Source organism: Mesoplodon densirostris, chromosome 5 (assembly GCF_025265405.1).
Source record: "Mesoplodon densirostris isolate mMesDen1 chromosome 5, mMesDen1 primary haplotype, whole genome shotgun sequence".
Classification (NCBI taxonomy): Eukaryota; Metazoa; Chordata; class Mammalia; order Artiodactyla; family Ziphiidae; genus Mesoplodon; species Mesoplodon densirostris.
The window spans coordinates 70,223,794-70,240,353 of NC_082665.1; the positions used below are offsets into that span (position 1 = coordinate 70,223,794).

The window sequence follows — 16,560 nt, forward strand, 5'->3', positions numbered from 1 at the left end:
ATGAGATGCTAAGGCTGCCGCCACCAAGAAGCCAGTGTGTGAGCAGAGGTCATTCTCCACACCTCCCTTCCAGGGAGCCTGTGCAGCCCACCACTGCCAGAGTCCCGGGATCCAGAGACAACTTCCCTGGCAGAACGCATGTCACGCTTAGGGCTGGTGCAACGTCACGCTGGCCTCTGCGGCCGCAGGCTCGCCCCGCACTCAGTGCCGCTCCCTACCCCCGGTCTGAGTGAGCCAGAGCCCCCGAGTCAGCGGCTCCTTTAACCCTGTCCTGTCTGAGCTAAGAACATATGCCCTCTGGTGACTTACATGCAGAGGCGGGACCAAATCCAAAGCTGAACCCCGGGAGCTGTGAGAATAAAGAAGAGAAAGGGAAATTTCTCCCAGCAGCTTTAGAAGCAGCGGATTAAACCCCCACAATCAATTTGATGTACTCTGCATCTGTGGAATACCTGAATAGACAACGAATCATCCCAAATTGAGGAGGTGGACTTTGAGAGCAAGATTAATTATTTTTTCCCCTTTTCCACTTTTTGTGAGTGTGTATGTGTTGCTTCTGTGTGAGAGTTTGTCTGTATAACTTTGCTTTCACCATTTGTCTGAGGGTTCTATCAGTCTGTTTGTTTTGTTTTGTTTTTTACTTAAAAATTTTTTTTCTTAATAATTATTTTTTTTATTTTAATTATTTTATTTTACCTCACTATATTTTATTCATTTTTATCCTCTTTCTTTGTTTCTACATTTCCTTCCTTTTATTCTGAGCCGTGTGGATGAAAGGCTCTTGGTGCTGCAGCCAGGAGTCAGTGCTATGCCTCTGAGGTGGGAAAGCCAACTTCAGGACACTGGTCCACAAGAGAGCTCCCAGGTCCAAGTTATATCAAAAGGCAGAAATCTTCCAAATATCTCCACCTCAACATCAACACACAGCTTCACTCAATGACCAGCAAGCTACAGTGCTGGACACCCTATGCCAAACAACTAGCAAGACAGGAACACAATGCCACGCATTAGCAGAGAAGCTGTCTAAAATCATAATAAGGCCACAGACACCCCAAAACACACCACCAGACATGGACCTGCCCACCAGAAAGGCAAGATCCAGCCTCATCCACCAGAACACAGGCACTAGTCCCCTCCTACCAGGAAGCCTACACAGCCCACTGAACTAACTTTAGCCACTGGGGACAGACACCAAAAACAACGGGAATGACGAACATGCAGCATGCAAAAAGGAGACCCCAAACACAGTAAGATAAGCAAAATGAGAGACAGAAAAACACACAGCAGTTGAAGAAGCAAGATAAAAACCCACCAGACCTAACAAATGAAGAGGAAATAGGCAGTCTACCTGAAAAAGAATTCAGAATAATGATAGTAAAGATGATCCAAAATCTTGGAAATAGAATAGAGAAAGTGCAAGAAACATTTAACAAGGACCTAGAAGAACTAAAAATGAAACAAGCAATGATGAACAACACAATAAATGAAATTAAAAATACTCAAGAAGGCATCAATAGCAGACTAACTGAGGCAGAAGAACAGAAAAGTGACCTGGAAGATAAAGTAGTGGAAATAACTACTGTAGAGCAGAATAAAGAAAAAAGGAATGAAAAGAACTGAGGACAGTCTCAGAGACCTCTGCGACAACATTAAACGCACGAACATTCGAATTATAAGGGTTCCAGAAGAAAAAGAGGAAAAGAAAGGGACTGAGAAAATATTTGAAGAGATTATAGTTGAAAACTTCCCTAATATGGGAAAGGAAATAGTTAATCAAGTCCAGGAAGCACAGAGAGTCCCATACAGGATAAATCCAAGGAGAAACATGCCAACACACATATTAATCAAACTCTCAAAAATTAAATACAAAGAAAACATATTAAAAGCAGCAAGGGAAAAACAACAAATAACACACAAGGGAATCCCCATATGGTTAACAGCTGATCTTTCAGCAGAAACTCTACAAGTCAGAAGGGACTGGCAGGACATATTTAAAGTAATGAAGGAGAAAAACCTACAACCAAGATTACTCTACCCAGCAAGGATCTCATTCAGATTTGATGGAGAAATTAAAGACTTTACAGACAAGGAAAAGCTGAGAGAGTTCAACACCATCAAACCAGCTTTACAACAAATGCTAAAGGATCTTCTCTAGGCAAGAAACACAACAGAAGGAAAAGACCTTCAATAACAAACCCAAAACAATTAAGAAAATGGGAATAGGAACATACATATCGACACTTACCTTAAATATCAATGGATTAAATGCTCCCACCAAAAGACACAGACTGGCTGAAGGGACACAAAACAAGACCCATATATATGGTGTCTACAATAGACCCACTTCAGACCTAGAGACACATACAGACTGAAAGTAAAGGGATGGAAAAAGATATTCCATGCAAATGGAAACCAAAAGAAAGCTGGAGTAGCAATTCTCATATCAGACAAAATAGACTTTAAAATAAAGACTATTAGAAGAGACAAAGAAGGACACTACATAATGATCAAGGGATCAATCCAAGAAGAAGATATAACAATTGTAAATATTTATGCACCCAACATAGGAGCACCCCAATACATAAGGCAAATACTAACAGCCATAAAAGGGGAAATTGACAGTAACACATTCATAGCAGGGAACTTTAACACCCCACTTTCACCAATGGACAGATCATCCAAAATGAAAATAAATAAGGAAACACAAGCTTTAAATGATACATTAAACAAGATGAACTTAATTGATGTTTATAGGACATTCCATCCAAAAGCAATGAATACACATTTTTCTCAAGTGCTCATGGAACATTCTCTAGGATAGATCATATCTTGGGTCAAAAATCAAGCCTTGGTAAATTTAAGAAAATTGAAAGTGTATCAAGTATCTTTTCTGACCACAACACTATGAGACTAGATATCAATTACAGGAAAAGATCTGTAAAAAATACAAACACATGGAGGCTAAACAATACACTACTTAATAACGAAGTGATCACTGAAGAAATCAAAGAGGAAATTAAAAAATACCTAGAAACAAATGACAGTGGAGACACAACGACCCAAAACCTATGGGATGCAGCAAAAGCAGTTCTAAGAGGGAACTTTATAGCAATACAATCCTACCTCAAGAAAAAAGAAACATCTCAAATAAACAACCTAACCTTACACTTAAAGCCATTAGAGAAAGAAGAACAAAAGACCCTGAAAGTTAGCAGAAGGAAAGAAATCATTAAGATCAGATCAGAAATAAATGAAAAAGAAATGAAGGAAATGATAGCAAAGATCAATCACACTAAAAGCTGTTTCTTTGAGAAGATAAACAAAATTGATAAACCATTAGCCAGACTCATCAAGAAAAAAAGGGAGAAGACTCAAATCAATAGAATTAGAAATGAAAAAGGAGAAGTAACAACGGACACTGCAGAAATACAAAAGATCATGAGAGATTACTACAAGCAACTCTATGCCAATAAAATGGACCACCTGGAAGAAATGGACCAATTCTTAGAAATGCACAACCTGCTAAGACTGACTCAGGAAGAAATAGAAAATATGAATAGACCAATCACAAGAACTGAAATTGAAACTGTGATTAAAAATCTTCCAACAAACAAAAGCCCAGGACCAGATGGCTTCACAGGCGAATTCTTTCAAACATTTAGAGAAGAGCTAATACCTATCCTTCTCAAACTCTTCCAAAATATAGCAGAGGGAGGAACACTCCCAAACTCCTTCTCCGAGGTCACCATCACCCTGATACCATAACCAGACAAGGATGTCACAAAGAAAGAATACTACAGGCCAATATCACTGATGAACATAGGTGCAAAATTACTCAACAAAATAGTAGCAAACAGAATCCAACAGCACATTAAAAGGATCATACACCATGATCATGTGGGGTTTATTCCAGGAATGCAAGGATTCTTCAATATACGCAAATCAATCAACGTGATACACCATATTAACAAATTGATGGAGAAAAACCATATGGTCATCTCAATAGATGCAGAGAAAACTTTTGACAAAATTCAACACTCATTTATGATAAAAATCCTGCAGAAAGTAGGCATAGAGGGAACTTTCCTCAACATAATAAAGGCCATATATGACAAACCCACAGCCAGCATCGTCCTCAATGGTGAAAAATTGAAAGCATTTCCACTAAGATCAGGAATAAGACAAGGTTGCCCACTCTCACCACTCTTATTCAACATAGTTTTGGATGTTTTAGCCACAGCAATCAGAGAAGAAAAGGAAATAAAAGGAATCCAAATCAGAAAGGAAGAAGTAAAGCTGTCACTGTTTGCAGATGACATGATACTATACATAGAGAATCCTAAAGATGCTACCAGAAAACTACTAGAGCTAATCAATGAATTTGGTAAAGTAGCAGGATACAAAATTAATGCACAGAAATCCCTTGCATTCCTATACATTAATGATGAAAAATCTGAAAGTGAAATTAAGGAGACACTCCCATTTACCACTGCAACAAAAAGAATAAAATACCTAGGAATAAACCTACCTAAGGAGACAAAAGACCTGTATGCAGAAAACTATAAGACAGTAATGAAAGAAATTAAAGATGTTATAAACAGATGGAGAGATATACCATGTTCTTGCTTTGGAAGAATCAACGTTGTGAAAATTGCTATACTACCCAAAGCAATCTACATATTCAGTGCAATCCCTATCAAACTATGAATGGCATTTTTCACAGAACTGGAACAAAATATTTCACAATTTGTATGGAAACACAAAAGACCCTGAATAGCCAAAGCAATCTTGAGAAAGAAAAACAGAGCTGGAGCAATCTGGCTCCTGGACTTCAGACTATACTACAAAGCTACAGTAATCAAGACAGTATGGTACTGGCAGAAAAACAGAAATATAGATAAATGGAACAGGATAGAAAGCCCAGAGATAAACCCATATACATATTGTCACCTTATTTTTGATAAAAGAGGCAAGGATATACAATGGAGAAAGGCAATCTCTTCAATAAGTGGTGTTGGGAAAACTGGACAGCTACATGTAAAAGAATGAAAGTAGAACACTCCTTAACACCATACACAAAAATAAACATTGTGCTTTTTTGATTGCACATTTAATCTTTAGGGAGAGTAGTCTATACTTCTGCAACATTGGTTCTTTGATTCTATTATGCTTTCTGAATAGAATACCAAACCAAACACAAAGCTGTTTTATAAGCAAAAGATAAGGAAAGAAAAACTCAATAAATACAAGATGAAGTCTGCACTGGTGTCAGCAAATATGTTTAATACAGAGGAGAGCTGCATAACAACTTGAATTCTCTGAAATTTCCTGCCCCTTCACTCTTATTACCTGGCTAAGATGCTCCATTGGAAATAAAGACAAGAGGCTGCTCTTTTAAAATCCCGTAAAATAGTTCATCAGACACAGAAGTGTCCTTAGAACAATCTCAGACTTTAGTCATCTTTGAGATGGGATTCCAGGAAAATGAGGGAGGCTTCTAAAACCTGGATGGTGTCTCTGGTGTCTGAATAAAACTTATTTTTTGGCCCCCTGAACTGGTGAGAAATTGAAATCTCAGTAGAACAGGCTATGGCAAACAGAGGGACAATGGTGTGGTGAATCTTAAGAAACTATTTTTGTCAGGTAAGGAATTATTGTCATGAATGGTCACCTCATGGCTGGAAGAAAGGCTGCATACTCTCTGATGAGCACCTACAGTTACTAGCCACTAGGGGTGACTTGATCAGAAATTGTCGAGGCTAATCATTAGTGCTTCTGTTTCTACAATCAAAACACTTTTTACACTTTTTGGATCCCAGATCTGAGTAACTAAAGTTATTATATGGTTTCATTGAATTATAAAGCCCACATCATTTAGTTTCCAGGGCTTCTCAACCTCAGCACTGTTGACATTTTGGCTGTGGGGGCCGTCCTGTGCATTGTAGGATGTTTAGCAGCGTCCAAGGCCTTTGCCCCATAGATGCCAGTAGCATTCCCCAGTTGTGACAGTTGAAAAGTCTCCAGACATTGCCAAATGTCCCCTAGGGGGCAAAACCACCCCTAGTTGAGAGCCACTGATTTAGCCAAAGAGAAGTTGAATGAGAGACATTGTAATAAAATAATTTACAACACTTCTTACCAGCCTATAACCACAATAACCCCTCAATACTTTTTGAAGGCTTGCTTTGTCCTAGAAGCTGTGCTAAGTGCTTCTCATACATTTAATACTCTTATCAATGATACAAAGCAGTTACTATCATTATCTTCATTTCACAAGCCAGGACACTGACTTTAGTTAAGTGACCTGCCCATGGTCACACAGTATGTAAGTGGTAGAGCAGAGGTGCAAACACAGGCTGTGTGAATCCACCACCAGCTTCTGAACCCATGCAAAGGCTTGCTTCTCTCTGGTCAAACATACCCCTCAGTGTCCCACCAGTGGACGATCTGGAATCTGGGGATTTTTATTAACTAAGATTGGAAGCTATGTGTGTGTGTGTGTGTGTGTGTGTGTGTGTGTGTGTGTGTGTGTGTGTGGCGGGGGGAGGGTTATGTTGCATCAGAGGAAACGAAAACCTTGATGTAAGAAACATCCCCAAATATTATTTAAAAGATAAAACTGAGGTTATGCAACTAAATGACAGCATGGCCTGGGGAGAAGAAACAAGTGCCGTCCCCTTAGAGGAATGTTTTAAAGAGCAGAACTGGAACAAAACCATGGGACATGGGCAAGCTTTCCTGCTCTGTTTTTACAGGTCAGGAATAATTGTACTTGCTTACATTTCCATAGGTTTTCAGGGTTTCTGAGGTAGTGGCTCAAACATGCTATGAACTCTATGGAAGGGGTGTTCCACAGAAACACTTAATAAACCATCTCCCACCTCCAGTGCTAGAAATCAAAATGTGTGTGTGTGCTCACACACCTGTGCCTTCAAGCACACGTAGGTAGTATTCTTGAGCTTCTGAAATTTCTCCAGTTTAGCTGGAGCCTTTGGACTATGCCCAGGCATTTTTTTTAAGTCTGTGCAGGGCAATCTTCTTAACTGTTTTCCTGCCATATTTATAACCTCTGTTCTCAGTCCAGCAATCACACTCCAACAAATCATTTAGAAATCTAAGACTATATTATTAGCAGTAGGACTATTTGCAGTACTGGTGGTAATTGCAAAAGGAAGACATCCAAGATAATAACAACCCATTATGATTATGTTACCCTCCATGATTTTGTACAACCTGCCATCTCTTTTAATTCTTACAACTCTGTGAGGACAGGTCAGCACTATTGTTGCACTGAAAAACTAAGGAAATGGAGGCTGAGAGAGATGGAATTAGCCGTGCAGATCTCCTACTTTCCATGATTGCTAGCCCATTGTTTTCCCCACCACATCACATTCACTTCACCCTTTTAAATCACAGGTAACTTTTTAGAAAGAACCACGGTTTGGTACCCATGTGACTGATCCTGCTCCCTTGAGCCTGCTAACCAGCTTTGGTGCACTGTGTAGGATGTCGAGACCCTGATGACTGCAGGACATGATGTCCAGTCCCCCTTCCCTGGCAGCAGTCAAGTGCTCTTTTTAAAATGTTAATCAGAATAGTCTCTTTTTTTTTTTTTTTTTGCGGTATGTGGGCCTCTCACTGTTGTGGCCTCCCCCGATGCGGAGCACAGGCTCCGGACGCGCAGGCTCCGGACGCACAGGCTCAGCGGCCATGGCTCACGGGCCCAGCCACTCCGCGGCATATGGGATCCTCCCAGACCGGGGCACGAACCCGTATCCCCTGCATCGGCAGGCGGACTCTCAACCACTTGCGCCACCAGGGAGGCCCCAGAATAGTCTCTTGATTGCTTAGAACTCTCTAATGTCCTCTCATTCTATTACATTTATTTTTTTTTACAGAAAATTAGAAAGATATTAAAAAATAGAGATTTTTATAATGAGCCCCTATGAGTTCACCATTTGCTCCAACAATGATCAACTCATGTGTGGCCAGTCTTGTTTAATTTATTCCCTCTCACTGTCAGATATTATATCATTTCCCATTACTCTTTGCATAAAATCCAAAGTCTTTACAATGGCTCACTAGACCCTACCTAATATAGCCCTGCCTACCACCATGTTCTCCCCTTACATTCTTGCTAAGCACGCTTAGCCAAAGGACACTCTGCTGTTCTATTCAATACATTAAGTGTGCTCCAGCCTCAGGGCCTTCATGTTCTATATGCCTGGGATGTCCTGCTTCTGCATCTCCTGGCACTTTCACTCGGTCACTGAATTCAGGTCTGTCCTGAAAAGGCAACCTCTACAGAGAGGTCTCTCTTGACCACCCAGTATCAAGTAATGCCTGCTCCATCTCTTTCTCATCACATGGTTTCACTTTTTTTCCTTAATATTTTCTTGTTTTTTTAAAATTGTGTGTGTGCATGTGTTTTTAAGTATCTGGCTTCATCTCCCCATAAACTTCCTGAAAGCAGAATCTTTGCTGTCATGGGCACCACTTTATCCCCAAAACAGTGTCAGACACACAGTAAGTAACACACAATGTGCTTTGTTTTAATGAATGAATGAATCTTGGGTTGGGTCCAGCTACCTCTAGGTACACAATGGCTTTCTTTCCAATCTTCTCATTTCACAAGGGCTTTGAGTTTTCATCCCTACTTATCATCAAGGTGTGCTGTGTGTGCTCTTTTTTTCCTCCTTTATTTCACTCTCTTATCTTTCTCCTTATGCCCTGCATTTGTGACTTTGCTTCTAGAACAATGAGTCTGCCTCTAGATTAGATGGGAGTCCAATAAACCATCATGTCGTCCTTCCAGGTTTGGAATTCAAGACACATCACACAACTTTGGGATGATTCTGGAAATTCTAAAAGGGAACTTTGCTCGAGGCATTAAACTCCACTCCTTATTTTGTTAGGTATGCTCATGAAAAATCTCTTGATGCACAAACCTTGCCATGAATTAAAGTTTATTTTATTTTCTTCTTTGAGGAACTGAGAAATAACTCTGTTAGTAAAGAGAATTAAAAAGTGAAAGAGTTTGGGTAGAAATGAATGAGTCAAGTAAATGAATGCCACTTCAGAGGCAAGAAGGGAAGGCGACTAGCTGTGAAAGGACTCAGGCTAGGAATATGCCCTGCACTCACCATGAGGAAGGCCGAAAGGCCTGGCACGCTAATGAGAGGTATCCAGGGCATAGGAGAATACAGAGGCCTGCAGGAGAAGGGAGGGATGAAACTATGTGTTATATTGAGTGGAACTGCATGACGTCTCAGAAAAGCTCTGGGCTTGAGTCGGTTAGACCTTAGTTCAACACCTTGCCAGATGATCCTGGGAAAATGATTTAACTCAAACTTTTGCATGTCTCGATTTCCCTCGCTGTAAAATGAGAAAATCATTATTTCCTATGCAGGAGGATCACGAGAAGTAAATGTGTAATATATGCAAAGCCATCATCATAGTACTGAACACATAGGATGCACTCAGTACATGAGATTTGTTATTATGAGTGTTACTATTATTTTGGTTGTTGTCGTTATAAATATTATTCAGGCCTTAACTTAGCTACTTGCTGTATTCCTTTCCTGCTGGCAACAGTGGGCAACATTAGGGCAAATAAGAACTACCATTTGAGCAAAGGGAAATATTTCTATTAATTTCTAATCATCTCTCCCCCACTTTTATTTCCCTGACTGAAAAGAAAAACTAATTCTTCCTTTGGATTTAGGGCACTTTGAAAGCTTTCAAGAGCCCATGGTGGCAAGCTGGCTGACTGAAATGACATGAGCCCAATATAATGTCCCTGATCAGTTCACCACATGAAAAATTTGCAAAATGCATTGGCATAATAGTGGGAGAAGCCTGTGAAAGTAAACTGAAGTGACCTCTTACTTGTCCCAGTACCAACCCTCAGTGCACAGTGGTCTGTCCAGCAAATGTCTCTGAAAGACCTGTAGGTCTCCATGGATGGCTTTGCTGCTCTTTGGCCCTGGCGATTAGGGAGCCACAGTGCAGGGCAGAGAGATTGAAGGGCTGTTTGCGAGCTGAGGCAAGAACCCTGGTTTTTGTTTTCCAGGGAAAAGTTTTATCTTGTACGTCTTTTATAAGCCAGCCCACAAGTTGGAGATGTGCCACCAGAGAGTTACGACACTTAGTATACCATAGCTCCTTTCCATTACTGTTATGTAATAACAAGACAATGTCACATGCCTTACTGGGTCATTTGGAGGATTCAAAATACAAAATGCAAAGAGCCTGGCATCTAGTGGATGCTTACAGTATGGTAGCTGTAACTGTAATTCTTATTTTAATAGAAATGAAAAAGAAGTTTATAGGACTTGAGAAGTTTCTGTCTGTGTTCAAAGGTACTGTTCAAACAACAATGAAGATGAAGGCAAATAAAAGGGCAATCAGTAATCTATTCTAACCAAAAGTTAAGAAGGACCAATAAATCAGCCGATTAGTAAGTCAAACAATGGTTGAAATGAGTAAAATCTGTTTAACTTCTTGTCACATTTTAAATATATAGATTTTTCCAGTTTTTATTGTGCCAGGGGCCCAAAGCTGGGAAGAAAACTGATCAATTTTAAATGAAAAAAGACAAGAAAATACTTCACTCTTTGAGAATAAAAAGAATAAATAGAAAAAAATTGACATTTTAATTAACTGGTTATGTGAACATTATAAAAGATACATGAGATAATTGTGTGACTGTATATAGTCAACACAACACAATGGTTACAATGTTTTAGACATTTACCAGATAGGCTTCTAAGTACTTTTGTGTATTAAATCAGTTAAGCCTCACAATAACTCCATGAAGCACTCTTATCCCCATTTTACCAATGAGGAAACTGAGACACAGGTAGGTTAAGTTACTCATCCAAAGTCACACAGCTTGGAAGAGGTTGAGCTGGCATTCAAACCCCGGTGGTCTGATTCATGAGCCTGTACTTTTAACCACTGTGCTGTATGGTATTGTGTAGTACATAATATTATAAATTTCTTTGGTGTTTATATCCCTTATTTTGTTTCTTCTTCCTCTTCCTCTTCCTCTTCCTCTTCCTCTTCTTCTTCTTCTTCTTCTTGTTCTTCTTGTTCTTCTTGTTCTTCTTGTTCTTCTTGTTCTTGTTCTTGTTCTTCTTCTTCTTCTTCTTCTTCTTCTTCTTCTTCTTCTTCTTCCTTCTTCTTCTTCTTCTTTTGGTGGAGCCACATGCCTTATGGGATCTTAGTTCCTCAACCAGGGATTGAACTCTAGGGCCCCAGCAGAGAAAGTACTGAGTACCAACCACTGGACTGCCAGGGAATTCCCTCTCATATTTCTTTTTAAGAAGTTCAAATATTTAATGCCTTTCATGTACCCTATTTCATGGCTTCATCATTTTTTCAACAATCAAAATTAGAAAACAGGGTCATTTTGACTTCTTTCTCTTCCTTAATATCCACAGTCAACCCACAGGGATTCTTCTATCCTCACAATTTTTAAAAGAAACTTTTTTTCTTTTCCAGTTCTACTGCTTTCTGATCCAACTCAGGTCTTCACTGTGTTTTTACTGATCTGTGATAGTATCCCCTCTCTATTCTCCCCTCCAGTTTCTCCCCTCCTCAAGCCATACTTACATACAAATGTGTGTCTCCCCCAAGACAAAATACATTAGAATTCACAGGTGGGGGAGACTTGAGTACAAACAAGGTAAGCTGTTAGCCTGTGGATCTAGAGGACATGATAACTATCTAATACCTAAAGTTTTCTTTGCTGAAAAATAATGAAGGATCATCTAGAACCTTAAGGACATTAAGTAAAATAAGCCAGTCACAAAAAGACAAGTACTGTATGATTCCACTTACACAAGATACGTGAAGTAGTCAAATTCATAGAGTCAGGAAGTAGAATGGTGATTGTAGGGGCTGAAGGGGACGAGGCTGGGGAATTGCTGTTTAATAGATATGAAGTTTCAGTTTTGCAAGATGAAGGGAATTCTGGAGATGGATAGTTTTAATGGTAGCACAACAATGTGAATACACCTAATGCAATTGAACTATACACTTAAAATGGAAAATTTTATGTCCTGCGTATTTTACCACAATTTAAAAAATGAATAATTAAGGCTCACCTAGATTTTATCCAAAAAGTTGGAAAGTTTCTGTTTTAGACTGGTGACTAACAGCAGCACCTTAAATTTGTATAATGGTTCACACTTACATATGTATATCATGCCATTTGAACCTAAAGACAACTTTGTGAAATAGAAATTATAGTTATGATCAATATCCCCAACTATAAGTTTAGGAAATTTGAGGCTCAGATGGATTAAGTGACCTGTTCTCAGTCCTATACCTGGTAAATGATGCTAGAACTTGAATTAATGAAAGTTCAATATTTTCCTAGGTATGGCTTTGAACTTTTATTTTAGCACATAGCATTAGAAAACTGGTAACAGTATTAGACTGTCAGCCTGACCAGTAAATTGTCAATCTGTGGCTTTCCTAGGAGGATTGAGGAAAAACCCAGAAGGTCTGCCATCCCTGAAAGTGTGTGGTGGCCAGAACCATTTGAGTTTACCTAACCACAGTATGGAAGTTACCCATCCCAGTATAGAGATGATGTGCTGAAGATTTGGAGGTGATTTGCATCAAGGATATTCTATTACTTAGCAGAAATTTTGCATGGTTAACCACGAAGAATGAGACTTTGTGACTTATCATCCCTTTCTTTGTAAAACCCAGGTAGAATGAGAAGGAATTATTCTCTTTGAGATCACCTGAACTTGTGGTTTTTCCTGGCTTAGGGGAGAGAGAATGTTTTAAAATGGCATTTCCCTATTTATGGATGGAATAATGATATATGGGATTACTTTTAAAAAGTCCATTAGGAGTGCATCAGCATATAGATGAAACAAGGATGGACATGAGTGAAAATTACTGAAGCTGTTTGATGGGTACCTTGAGACTCACCATACTTATTATTCTCTCTATAAATTATAAAACAGCAATTCTCTAAGGGTTTTCTATGAGACATTATGGAAAAAAAGAGGAGGTGTATTCTGTAGTCAAAATTTAGGAAATATGATTTACTAGATCCTTTCCTTGAAAGCCACAGTACATATTAGAATAATAAAGACTCTGAAAAGTTCTGCATTTGAGACCTCTAAAAACATTTTAACCCACGTTTTCTTCTCCAATCTGATTTGACTATTGAAACACCTGTTAACAACTTGTCAAACTAGTATTCCAATGGATGCACGTTGGTGAACCTGTTTCAAAAGAGTATGTGGTGACTCTGTTCATGAGAGAGAACAAGAACCGGACAGTTTCCTGCTCTTTCTGCCAAGAACAGTTTTTCAGAACCGGGGAAGATTTGTTTTCTTTTTTGTATCACAGTAGAAAAGCAAGGAAACCACTTGCTGACTATGAGTGAAGCCAATACACTGGATGGCGAAGCCTCAGCTTCATGTGCTGGGTTAGGCACACACAGCAGGAACAGAATGTGTCTAGTGATTAAGGGCAGGCTTCTGGGATCATACAGCCTGGGTTCAAATCCTAGCTGTGTGATCATGAGCAAGTTACTTAATCTCTTTGTGCCTCAATTCCTTCATCTATAAAACAGGGTTAATAGGGTTAATAAGGTTTTTACAAAAACGTTATAGAATAGTTTCCAGATTTAGCAAACAAAAATGCAGCATGCCCAAATATTGCATGGAAACATACACATAACTAAAAAATTATTTGCTGTTTATCTGAAGTTCAAATTTAACAGGACATCCTGTGTTATCTGGTAACCCTATTTTATAGGGCTGTTGGAAGGATAATGTAACATAATCCATTGAAATTTCAGAACAGTGTCTGGCACATAGTAAGCATTTAAGTAACTATTGGTTATTGTCATTAATATTATCACTTTAATCAGAGGTACATTTCTTTTATTCTTGTTCTCCTAATAATTTTCTAGGGAATTTCCTGGGTATATAATTGAACCATTTACAGTCAGATATTCTCTGTAATCAGTAAAAAGAAGACAGTGGTATCTTCCAGCAAAGAAAGATGTATTAAGTTGCCCTTAATCTACCACTAATGGAAGAAAGTTGAGGTAGGAAAAATTGTTAACGTTAGTCATGTGTGATAATTGTTAAATTTTTTAGCTCCTAGAGAGTTACCTTTGTAAGGTTTTTCTTAGGTATTAACTTAGTATTGACTTGTAGTCCCTGAACACATGCTAACTGAGAGTAGAGAGGGAGAAAGGAAACCCACAACAGTTTGGTAGCCAAGGGAAGTCAGCCTGAGCTGTTGTAAAACATGGAGGAGAGAATGGACTAGATGCCATTAGCTGAGAGTTCACTGTAATATCCCAAAGAGGATTACCCCTCAACCAGCTTGTCATGGTGTTGACAGTACAATTCCTGCAGAGTCCCTACACTTGCTTAATGCACATGTTTGCAAGGAACACACTGATATAAGTAAAAGTCTAACTCACATGGATTTCCCTATATAAAGTACACAGTGTTCTACAGCTTTTTTTTTTTTTTAACACAGAAGCCTGACAGCTTGTGAATCATTCATAAATAAATTGATGATATATTTCTCTGGTCTCTCACTCTCTCATTATTGACTCATGACCTAGTAAAGATTTATTGGACTAAAAATCATGATTTGCATAAACATATGGTTATGAAATTTTTCTTTAGGAAGTAAAGAAAGGAGTCCTGAGTACAGCAAGCTGAGAAAAATAGGAACTTCATGTTTAATTTTTAAGTAAAAGATGACTTTCCTTGAAATTATAAAAATAAATTTTGGATATTCTTTCAGAAAGGAAATGTACTTATCAGCATACTTCACTCTATCAAATGAAAAAATGTGATGAAGAAAAAGAGATCAAGAAAGCCTGCAAATTGCAAGGAGAGGGTCAGAGGCAGAGACAGACAGCGAGTAAAACAGAAAAAAGAGAAAGAGAAACAGAGAGAATCAAAGACCATGCAGAAAGCGAGAGATACAAAGGAATTAATTCCAAGACAGTAAAGTAGTAAATCCCCTTTACTTTGCAAACTCTCTCCCTATTTATTTTTTAAGGCGATGCCAATAGTATATTTTCTTTCCTTGACAACATACAGTAGCTGCCCCATCCCCCCTTTCCTAACTTGTCACACATACCATGGGTGGGGAAAAACATGATTTTAATGGTCAACCAAATCTATGTTTCAGGAAGTCATCCTACAACTCGAGTTTAGTTTTACTTTTATGCTTCAAAGGCTGCTTATAAATATATCAGGAAAACGGGAAGGGGCTACTTAATTCAGAAAATGACGTTTTTTTGGCTTGCCAACATATAATCATTAAATTGAATGAAGCCAGTTTAGCTTCTGGTGCTAAACAGACCTAGAGGAGGTGTCTCCTGGCCTCGAGTAGCTATCAAAAGGAATCTACATTCAAGGCATTGTAAAGTAAGTGAATAGATAACTAACACTGGCTAAGTAAAAAATAACCAAACCAAACAGGCTTTTGTCAGGACATGTTCACTCTTCATTATGAGGAACTTGCAAAACTTGCATATTCAGCTATCTGAGTTTGGTCTTCAGGAGACTACACTAGGGTAAAATGAAACCTGACACTTGATTTTCAGACCCTGCTGGTAACAATTTTAAGGAAAAAGCAATGAGGAAAGTCTACTCACCAATGTCACAAACCTCAGCTCCTTGGCTCCCACACCTCGATCCAGCCAGAAGGAAAGCAGGAGGCTAAGGCGAAGGCTTGCTGCCCTGGCCACAAGGAGGGTGGCAGCTCTCATGCTGGGGTATGCTGCTTCTGGCTGGAGTTTGGACATGCTGCTTCCAGGGCAAAAGCCATTAGAGGGGAAACTATTTAACCAAGGGATTGAAAGGGAAGTGGGAGGAGCCAAGACTCATGAATAGTAAAATCTCCAGGTGGCTTGGGGTGGGGTTTGGCCTGTGTCTGGTCAGATCATTTTTGGGCTGGGTGTTAGAGCTTATAGTCTTCTGGATTTAAGTTAGAACACTAAGGCCCAGAAAGGGGAGAGCTGTTGCTCAAGGTCACAGAGCACATTACTAGATATTTCTTTCTTAGTTTATCTTTATCCTTTGTTTAGATGGGGTGTGATACAATGTTTGTTTTGTGGCTGTCACTTGGGAAAGGGATAGACCCTAACTTTGGAAACCTCAGGCCAGTGATTCCTAATTTTTTTGGCAATCCAGAATTATAGGGAGAGAAGTATGAAAGGAACTGCAGATACCAACATATTTTGGGTGTATTCACCAGGCCAAACATGGCTTCTTTTTCTAAACTCTCATGTAGCCTCTTTTTAAGTAGAAGAAAAGTAAGAGCAACATTATTTTGAGAATTTTTAGTCACACTTTAAGATATTTGGGGCTCCTCTGAGGTATCTCAAAATTAGGATTACAATTACCTTACCTAACCTGACACAGTTTACAAACAACAACCACACACTAACCTACAGCTCTGTACTATTAGTCACCAACTCTGGCCGGGAGTCTTACAGTCTGGGCAAGTCACACCCTTGCTTCTCCAGCCATGATTTAATCAAGAATGCTACAA

At 39.1% G+C, this 16,560-nt stretch overlaps 1 protein-coding gene across 1 annotated transcript in view; it reads right to left on the reverse strand.

The window, feature by feature from the left end:
* The window catches only part of ACP3 (acid phosphatase 3), a 41,753-nt gene extending 25,978 nt beyond the window's left edge, over positions 1–15,775 (reverse strand). Inside the window, exon 1 of the mRNA XM_060099959.1 lies at positions 15,662–15,775. Within this exon, the coding sequence (XP_059955942.1) occupies positions 15,662–15,775 (114 nt within the window). The remainder of the gene's footprint in view (positions 1–15,661) is intronic.
* Between the last annotated feature and the right edge of the window lie 785 nt (positions 15,776–16,560).